The sequence below is a fragment of the Stegostoma tigrinum genome, unplaced genomic scaffold (assembly GCF_030684315.1).
Source record: "Stegostoma tigrinum isolate sSteTig4 unplaced genomic scaffold, sSteTig4.hap1 scaffold_547, whole genome shotgun sequence".
Classification (NCBI taxonomy): domain Eukaryota; kingdom Metazoa; phylum Chordata; class Chondrichthyes; order Orectolobiformes; family Stegostomatidae; genus Stegostoma; species Stegostoma tigrinum.
The window spans coordinates 37,388-46,938 of record NW_026728480.1 but is presented as its reverse complement, the minus strand read 5'-3'; the positions used below and the strand labels follow the sequence as shown (position 1 = coordinate 46,938).

Here is a 9,551-nt window from a genome sequence, read left to right as displayed (position 1 = left end):
AGACGGCAAGAACTGTCGATGCTGTAATCAGAGTTAACCAAGTGTGGAGCTGGAGGAACGCAGCAGGTCAGGCAGCATCAGAGGAACAGGAAAGCTGACATTGTTGATGCTGCCTGGTCTGCTGTGTTCCTCCAGCCCTACACTCTGTTATCTTTGTTCGCCTTCCACCGCTACCGTCTGCCTTATATGGGCAGGCCAAGTCACCATGGATCTCATGGATCCTAATCTTCTGGATGAGCATACCATGAGGAACCTTGTTGAAAACCTTCGTAAAATCCATGTATATGTTATCAACTGTTCTACCCGAATTGATCACCCTTGTCACCTCCGTGAAAACTTCAACTGACTTGGTAAGACATAACCTGCCCCGCATAATGCCATGCTGGCTGTCCCTTATTAGCCCATACTTTTGAGACATGAGACACTCACCAGTCTGTAGTTTCCTGGAAAGTCCCTGTTTTCCTGCTTGAACAGAGGAACGACTTTGTCCACTCACCAGTCTCCGCAACCCCTCCAGTGCCTGGCAAGGATATCAGATCCTATTGAAAGTAGTGTGTTGATGCATTTGTGTCATGATTGTGTTTTGTTTCAGCCCTAACATTGAAAGCAGTGTAAGAATGTCTTTGTGCAGCAGGCGAGGTGTGATGAGACTGAGCCTTCATACAATTGCAAGATGTTGAAAATTTGCCATTATTTATGAAAACAGTGATAAATTTCCATGATCAACATTTCTGTTACACTGCAATGATTATCCCATGGCGTGTAAAATCAGAAAGATACGATAAAATGAGACTGGGTCATATGCAGGGAGAATGTTTGCATTTCATGTCTATAGAAGTAGTGAAATATTTCCATGAATCTAAAAGTCACTTTTCCGTTCATTGAAGGACACAATCATCGCCTTGGAAGCTTCATCACGATACTACTTTGCATTTCTGAAGAGGGAAGAAGAAATCAACATGCAAATTCAATTCCATGGTTTTGGAAGTCCCATTGAGAACACGATTCATTTGCGCCGGCATAATGCTCTGACCGAGAAAGAATTGAAGGTGAGTTTGTAGTTTAGAAGATCGCAGCAATTTATGCATCAACTTCTTCATCGATAATGTTCCATTGCTTTCAAACTGCATTTTCCACTCTGCGAGATAATAACTGTTAGAACAAGCAACAATATCGGTAGATGGTCTATGGGGAATGCAATGTTACAAAACCCGATCCATTCAACAACATATTTCAGATATGTCAACAAATTAAATATTCCAGCACAGGATAAAACAAGGAAGATGAGAGTGAGGAGGCAATAGTTCTGATGACAAAAGAACAGAAATTTACCTTTCTCCATTCGAGCAAAAAAGCAGGCACACAAATAAATAATCATCGAACAATGCACGTGTGCAACGGAGGCTACAGGGGGACTAAAAATGCCGATTTGTTGTTCTGCGTATTGCTGAAAGGGTGAGTGAAACAGATTCTGTGGTAAATTTGAAGAAATACGGATAATGCATCTCAGGGTGTTGGAGAAAGAACATTTATGGACTGAGGCAAATTGTGTTGCCCTTTTCAGGAGTTAAGAGGTTCATATTGAATTGAAACACTTTCTTCCGTGCTGAAAGCTTTAGTTTAGTTGCAGCTGGATCACAATTTCTGTTCCTGGTAGTATTTAGCAAACTGTTAAAAGTGAATGTCACTGCACAGAATTCCTAACATAACTCCAATCAGTGCAGAAAATATCCAAGGGGTATGATGAGTTGTATCCTCTCATGTTGAACAACGCAGCTACAGATACAATGGAGGCACTGATGATAATCTTCCAAGAATCCTTAGATTGTGGAAAATTCTCAGAGGATTGAAAGATTGTGAACATAACACCATTATTACAAAGATACTTGGACAAAATAGTAAGCAAGTGTTGCCAATTTAGGTCAACCTGGGTGGATGTTCATGCCGGCAATGAAAGATGAAATAACAGGGTACTGAGTGTGCTATAACATCCAACAGAGTTAACATCCTTTCATAAAGGGGAAATAATACTTGACAAACTTGCTACAGTGCTTTGAGAAGGAAACAAACATTACTGACGAAGGACCACCAGTTGATGTAGTACATTGAGATTTCAACAAAGCATTTGATAAGGTACAGCTCATAAGGTGTCTCAAAAGAAAAGAGCCCGTGTGTTCAAGGGTAGTATGTTCGGATGGACGGAGGACTGCATCGTAAATAGAAGTAGAGTCGTAGCAGCAGGATGGTAACTTACAAGTCATGTACAGCCACAGAGCGAGTGCTGCGGCGGCCGGACACCTCATGTTGACTGGGTTGATTTCGGAAATGGCAGACGGGATTGCTATGCTTAGGAAAGTTGGGCTACATTCATTGGAGTTTATAAGATTGAAAAAAAACTTATTTTTTCGACATTTAAGATTCTTAAGAGGCTTGTTAGTGTATATCCGTAGAGATTACTCCCATTTGTGAAAGATTTTACGACCAGAGGCCACATTTTCAAATTGGTTGCCTATTAATTCAGGGAAGAATTACTTCTTTCAGGTTGTAGCAATTTATTGAACACTTCAACCAAGAGTTCAGGCAGACCCTCTAATAAGAGACACCTCCTCTGTGTTAATTCTCTAGATTTGACAGAAGATCGGCCCTGTGAGAGGGTCAGTACTGAGGTATTGAAGCTTTGTCAGAAGGCGAATAATGAGTGCGGGCACTGAAGAAGTGCCTCATTGACAGGGGTTCAGTCCTGACCCCTGTGAGAGTTCATCATTGTCAGATGGTCAATACTGAGACAATGCTTCCTTGTAAAAGGATCAGCACTAAAGATCTGCCACACATTTTTAGTGTCAGTGTTGAGGAAATGCAGCAATATGAGTGGGTCCGAACTGTGGGAGTGCATTATTGTCAGAAGGTCAAGACTGAGGCAGCACCTCATTCTAAGGTGAGGCAATGCCATACAAATAGAAGGTCAGTCCTGAGATATTGCTACTGTGAGAGGGTCAGAAATAAAGGTGCCTCCTTGTCAGATGGTCAGAACTGAGGGATTGAAGCATTGTCAGAGCTTCAATACTGAGGCCTTGCTTCGTTGTCAAAGGGTCAAATCTGTGGGAGTGCGATATTGTCAGAGGATCAATGCTGAGGCAGTGCCTCAAAATAATGGTGTGTTTTTGATGACAGCGTGCATCGAAGTGGTTCTTTTGTGATTCTATCAAGTGCAGTTAAAGGAATGCTTGCCAATTTTCTGAAAGATGAACATTTATTGAGGAAAGAAAAGATGGAGAAAGAGTAATTAAAAAGAATAACAAGTAGAGAGTAAAAAAGAATAAGCCTCATGTTCTTGTGGCCGTGAGGGACCCCTCGATCAATGGCTGGCCTGGAGGCTGAGGTTGTTCCTGGCACCGTTCGCGGTCTCATTCCGAGATGACGTCCAGTGCCGAGGAACAAAATGCTCCCTCTGCTCCGGTGTAACAAACGACTTGGCAAAGGAAAAAAGCAGTTACAGAAATAAAATTAACTGTAAAACAGGAACGCTGACAGGACTCATTCAAAGTCAACCATTTCTCAAATATCAAGAAATGTTACCCTTCAGCCCATCCTATTCATGGGGTTGGAACTGCTAGTACCACACGAATGCAGCATCACGACTGAGGCAATGCAGCACTGTGCGAGGGTCAGGATTAAGGGTCAGTTTTGAGGCAGTGCCTTGATGTTATGGAGTCAGAACATTATTGCCACATGTTCAATACAGACAGTGTGTTGACCCTCTGTCAATGCTTCAATGCCTCAGTGCCCACCCTCTGATAATGAATCACTCCAACAGTTCTGACCCTATCTTGCAAGACCTCAGTATGACCTTTCTGACCCTATTACAGTGGGCCACTGCTGCAGTATTGACCATCTGATAATGATGCAATACCTCAGTTCTGACCCTCTGACAGTTGTGCAACACCTCAGTCCGCACCCTTTCATCATTCGGCACTTGCTCAATTATGAGCCCTTTGTGAGTTAGTTGTGAGGCAAGACTTCATTGCTGCAGTGTCAGTGCTGAGAGCGGGCCTTTTTATTAGCTCATCAGTACCTAAGGTACTGGCTAATTGTCAGCAGGTCAGTTCTGAGGCAGCGTCTCTTTGCCCAAACCCTGACTCTAAACCCAGCCTCAGCCCTAAACCCATACAAACGCTCGCCTCAGGCTAACCCTCACCTCAGCATTAACCCTAACCCTAACCCTAACCCTATCCTCAGCGTAAACCCTCCCTACCCTCAGCCCTAATGCTGATCCTCAGACCGAACATCTAGTCTCAGCCCTACCACTAGCTATGGCCTCAGCCCTAAAATGAACCGTAACACACAGCCCCAATTAACGCTTAGCTTCAACCCCAACCCTCGCCTAAGCTCCAAGTCTAACCTCAGCCCTAACCTAACCCCCAATACTTGCCTGCCAGAGAGTTAGTACTGAGGAAGTGCTTTAGTTTCAGAGATTTAGTCCTGAGAATGCGCTTCGTTTTCAGAGTGACCATCTGAAACAGCGTCTCATTGAAATGGGGTCAGAATTGCTGGAATGCTACATGGAATGGTGACAGATTGTAGGACTGTCGGTGGGTCAGATCTGAGGTAGTGCATCAACGGTGGATGGTCAGTCTTGAGGGAGTTCAGAGGATCAACGAAGAGGGAATGCCTCAATGCAATGGCGACAGAACTGAGAGAGGGCCACAGGATTAGAGATATGCCACATGATTGGAGATGGTAGGAAGTGCCTCATTGTCAGCAGGTCCGTTTTGTGGCCGGTCGCCATAGCTGGAGAGTCAGTTCTGAGGCAGTGCGTCTTTGTCAGAGGGTCTGTACTGAAGCAGTGCCTCATTATTCAAGAGGGTTTGGTGTGAGGCAGTATCTGATTGGTGCAAGGTCAGCCCGAAGGGAGTGCCTCTTTGTCAGAGGGTCAGTACTGAGTTAGCGACTCATTGTGAGGAGTTCAGAATTGAGGGACTGCCACGTGATGAGAGGGTCAAAACGGAGGTAGTGTGGCTGTATCTGACAGTCCTAAGGGAGTGCCATTGTTAGAAGGTCAGTTCTGAGAAACTGCCTCCGTGTAATGGCATCAACATTGAAGCTAACCACGTGACGAGCCGATAAAAACTAAGTTATTGCAGGAGCATCAGAGGGCCAGATCTGTAGGAGTGCATTATTTTCAGAGGTGAATACTGAGGCACAGCCTCAGTGTAAGGGGGTCAAAATTAAGGGAGTGCCACACAATTACAGGGCAGTACGGAAGTATTACAGCACTGTGTGCGGCGTAGAATCGATGGAGTGCATCATTGTTATACAGCCACAAGTGAGGCAGCGCCTCATTGTAATGGATCAGAATAGGGTCAGTCCTGAGAGTCAGTACAGAGGTAGTGCAGAACTGTGGAGGTGTCAGAACTGAGGGAGAGCACCATTGTCAGCTGGTCAAAAGTGCCCCATTGTCGTAAGATCAGAACTGAGGGTGTGCCGCACCATGAGAGGGTCAATATAGAGGAAGTGACTCTTTGTCAGTGTTAATACTGAAGTATGACCTCATCTTGAGGGGATCAGGCTTCAGAGAATGCACTGTTGTCAGAGGGTCGGCACTGCAGCAGGGCTATGTTGTAAGGGGGTCAGAATTGAAGGAGTGCCACCCATTTTAGAAGGTCAGTACAGAGGTAATCTAGCACTGTCAGAGGTAAGTCCTGATGGAGTTCCTCATTGTCATTGGATCAGTTTTCAGGCAGTACCTCTTTGGCAGAGCGTCAGTACTGACGCAGTGCCTGATTGCAATGGGATCAGAATTCAAGGAGTGCCACTGCCTCACTGAGGTACTGCAGCTCTATCAGAGGGTCAGTGGCCTATTGTCAGAGGGTCTGTTTGAGCCAGTGCCTACTTGGCAGAGTGTCAGCAATTAGGGAGTTTGCCTTTATCAGAGGGTCAGCACTAGAGAGTGCATTTGTAGCAGAGTGTCAAGACTCAGCCTTGTCCGCCCAAGTCCAACACCAGCACCTCCACATCATCCGCCCACCCTGAGGACTGACCCTCCACCAATGAGCTACTGCCTCACACTGGACTGACCAACAATGAGACACTATCCCTCCAGACCCCCTGACAAAGAAGCAGTGCCTCAGTACTGACCGTCAGGCAAGGAAGGCTCTCTGTCAGTACTGACCCTCTCACAAGGAGACACTGCCTCAGATCATGACCCTCTGACAATAATGCACGCCCACAGTTCAGATTCTATGACGCTGTTGCAGTACCTCAGTACTGAGTCTCTGTTAGTGTGGCACTGCTTCAATTCTGACCCTTCTATAATGAGACACTGCCTCAGTATCGACAGTCTGACAATAGTTCACTCCCACTATTCTGATGCTCTGACAGTGCTGCTATACCTCAGTACTCACTAATTAACAATGAGGGTTAGCGTGAGAGGGTGGCGAGGGTTAGGGTTTGGGTTAGGACCAAGGCTAGGGGTTAGGTGTGAGGATTGGACGAGGTTTTGGATGAGGGTAGAGTTAGGGTGAGGGATGAGACTTGTGTTAGGGTGACTAATGAGGTTAAGTTTGGAGTTCGGGGTAGGGCTCGGGAGAGGTTTTGGGTTAAGGCTGAGGTTAGGCTTAGGGCTGAGTCTATGGTTAGGGTTAGAGCTCAGACCACATTTAGGTTTGGGGTTGAGAGTGAGTGTTAGGCCTGAGGCTAGGCTTAGGCCTGAAGCTGCGGTTAGGTTTGGGGTTGGACTGATTAGACCCACTCTGACCCATTACAATGAGGTACTACCACAGAACTGACTCTCTGTCGATAAAGAACATGAGATGCCGTCAGCTTGTCCAATCAGAGGTCCAATATTAAGGAAATAGTGCACTGTTGGAGAGTTGATAAATATAATATAATATAAAGGGAGTGCTGCACTGTCAGAGGGTTAATGACGTGGGAGTGCTGAAATAGCGCAGAATCAGACCTGAGAGAGTGCTGCACGTTCAGAGAGTTAGTACTGAGGGAGTGCTATAATGTCAGAGGATTGATATCAAGAGGCACCGCCGAAGGATCAGTAGCGCAGTACTGTCCGAAGGCCAATATTGATAGAGTTCTGCTGCGTCGGTGGGGGTCGATATTACAGAATTGCGACGCTATCAGTGTATGGATGTCAGCCGGTCAGTTCTGAGGGAGGGCTACGCTGTTGGAGGGTCAATATTGAGTGTGTGCGCGACACTCAGATGATCACTTTGTTGGAGTTCGGCACTGTAACGGAGTGCCACACCAGCAGCGGGTTAATATTAAGGGAGTGCTGCACTGTCAGAGGGTTAAAGATGAGGGAGGGCTTCTCTTTGTGGGGGTGGGTATGAAAGAGAACCTCCCGTTCGGGGATCAATATTAATGTTGTAGAGTCAGTAGAGAGGCAGTGCTGCACTGTGGAGGGTCAATAAGAAGCATGTAGCTCCACTGGCAAGGTGCCAATGATGACAGAATGCTGCACTGCCAGAGGATCAGCACTGAGGGAAAACTGTATTGTCAGAGTGTCTTCGTCAAGAAAGTGCCACTCTGTCGGAAGGCCAATATTAAGGGAGTGCTGCACTGTCACAGGATCAATATTAGGGGTGTGCTGCACTAACAGAGGGTCAGTGTTGATTGAATGCTTGACTGTTGCAGAGCCAGGACTGAGGGAATCCTGCATCGTTACGGTGTCATCATTGAGGGAGTGCTGCACTGTTAAGGGCCGATAGTAAGGGAGTGTGACACTGTCAGAGTGTCATTACCAAAGGTGGGCTACAGTATCAGAGGGTGAGTAATGAGGGAATGCTGCGCTGTCGGAGGGTCAGCACTGAGGTGGGCTGTACTGTCAGATCGTCAATGTAAATAATAATGTCAGGGGAGTGCTGCATTGTGAGTTGGTCCATATTAAGGGAACGCTGAAACTGTCAGTGTTGCTCAGGGTGTGCAACACTGTCAGAGGGAGTGATGTATTCTGAGTGTCAGCACGGAGGCTGACCTTCACTGTAATTGTGTCAGAATTAAAAGACCGGTCAGAGGATATAAACTGAGGCATTTCAGAGCCATCAGAAGGTCGAAACTGAGGTGTTTCAGATCAGTTTGAGGGCGCCTCATTTTAATGTGGTCAGACTTGAGCAAGTGCTTCATTGTCAGAGGCTCAGAACCAAGTGAGTGCCTCGTTATCAGACACTGTCCTAAAGAGGGCCTTGTTGTTGGTGGCTGTGTTGTAAGGCAATTCCTCATTGCTGCAGGATCAGCCTTGAGAGTGTGCCAGTCTGGAAGGAGTGCCTAAAAACTGAAGGAGTGCTACACAATTGGAGATTCAGCGCTGAGTAAGTGCCTCATGGTCACAGAGTTAGTTCTGAGGCAGGGTCACATTGCCTTAGGGTCAATTCTGAGGGTGTATTAGGAGCAGACTGTAAATACTGAGTCAGTAGCTCAGTGCATTGGATTCAGAGTTGATGGAGTACAAGATGATTAGAAGTTCAGTCCTGAAGTATTGCAGCTCTGTCAGAGGGTCAGAACTGAGGGGGCAGTGCTTTACTGTCAGCGGATCAGTTCTGAGGCAGTACCTCATTGCTGGAGGGTCAGATGTGGACGAGTGTCACATTGTCAGAAGGCCAGTTCTGAATAAGTGACTTTTTGTCAGAAGGCCAATACTCAGTCAGTGGCTCATTTTGAGCAGATCAGAATTGAGGGTTTGCAACACTTCTCGAGATTCAGTCTGGAGACATTACTGCTGCACGCCTGAATTGAGGGAGTGCTGCAAGATTGGAGGGTGAAAATAAACCCGAAAACAATGACCCCTTTCAATAACCTGTAAAACACAGGGATGACTGTAAATAATCCCTAAAACGCAGAGGCCTTTGTAGGAGTGCCTCAGTGTAATGTTTTCAGAATTGAGGGAGTGCCACGTGATTACAGATTCACTGCTGATGGAGTAGCTCATTGTCACAGGGTCAGTTCTGAGGCAGGGCTGCTTTGCTGGAGGGTCACTTCTGAGTGAGTGTATTAGTATCAGCCCCATGTTGTAGGGACTGTACTTTTCCAGGAAGACAGTTAGAATAATCTTTAATTATAAACTAATCTGAAATACTGTTTGACTTGTTAAGGTTACAATACATCCTGAGTCACCTACAGAATACGCACTCGCTCTCCCTGTCTCTCTCGGTAAGCAAAGGTAGTTTCTTTCAGACTACTCTCAGAAATAAAGTGCTGCGCTGGTGGTCAGTATTGGAGGATCAGTACTGAGGGAGTGCTGGCCTGTCACAGGGCCAAGATTATGGATGTGCTGTGCTTTCAGAAGGTCACAAGCAAACAAGCACTGCCAGACATAAAAAACAAAAGAACTGTGGATGCTGTAAGTCGGGAACAAAAAGAAAGTTGCCGGAAAATCTCAGCAGGCCTGGCAGCATCTGTGCAGGAGAAAACAGATTCAACGTTTCGAGTCCATTGACCCTTCCTCAGAACTGGGGATCTTCCTCAGAACAGTCCTGAGGAAGGGTCACTGGACCCGAAATGTTAGCTCTGTTTTTGCCTCCACAGATGCTGCCAGACCTGCTGAA

General features: G+C 46.2%; 1 protein-coding gene across 2 annotated transcripts in view; it reads left to right on the top strand.

Moving 5' to 3' along the window:
• Nucleotides 1-907: 907 nt before the first annotated feature.
• The window catches only part of LOC132208856 (uncharacterized), a 33,940-nt gene continuing 25,296 nt past the window's right edge, over nt 908-9,551 (top strand). The window contains exon 1 of one of the 2 annotated variants that reach the window (XM_059644165.1): nt 908-1,049. Coding sequence is in view for 1 of the 2 variants with exons in the window: in XM_059644164.1 (XP_059500147.1) it covers nt 1,385-1,455 (71 nt within the window). In the remaining variant the exon portion in view is untranslated. Of the gene's footprint in view, nt 1,050-1,361; nt 1,456-9,551 lie in introns of those variants that run through there. The other variant, XM_059644164.1, reaches the window with a different exon arrangement.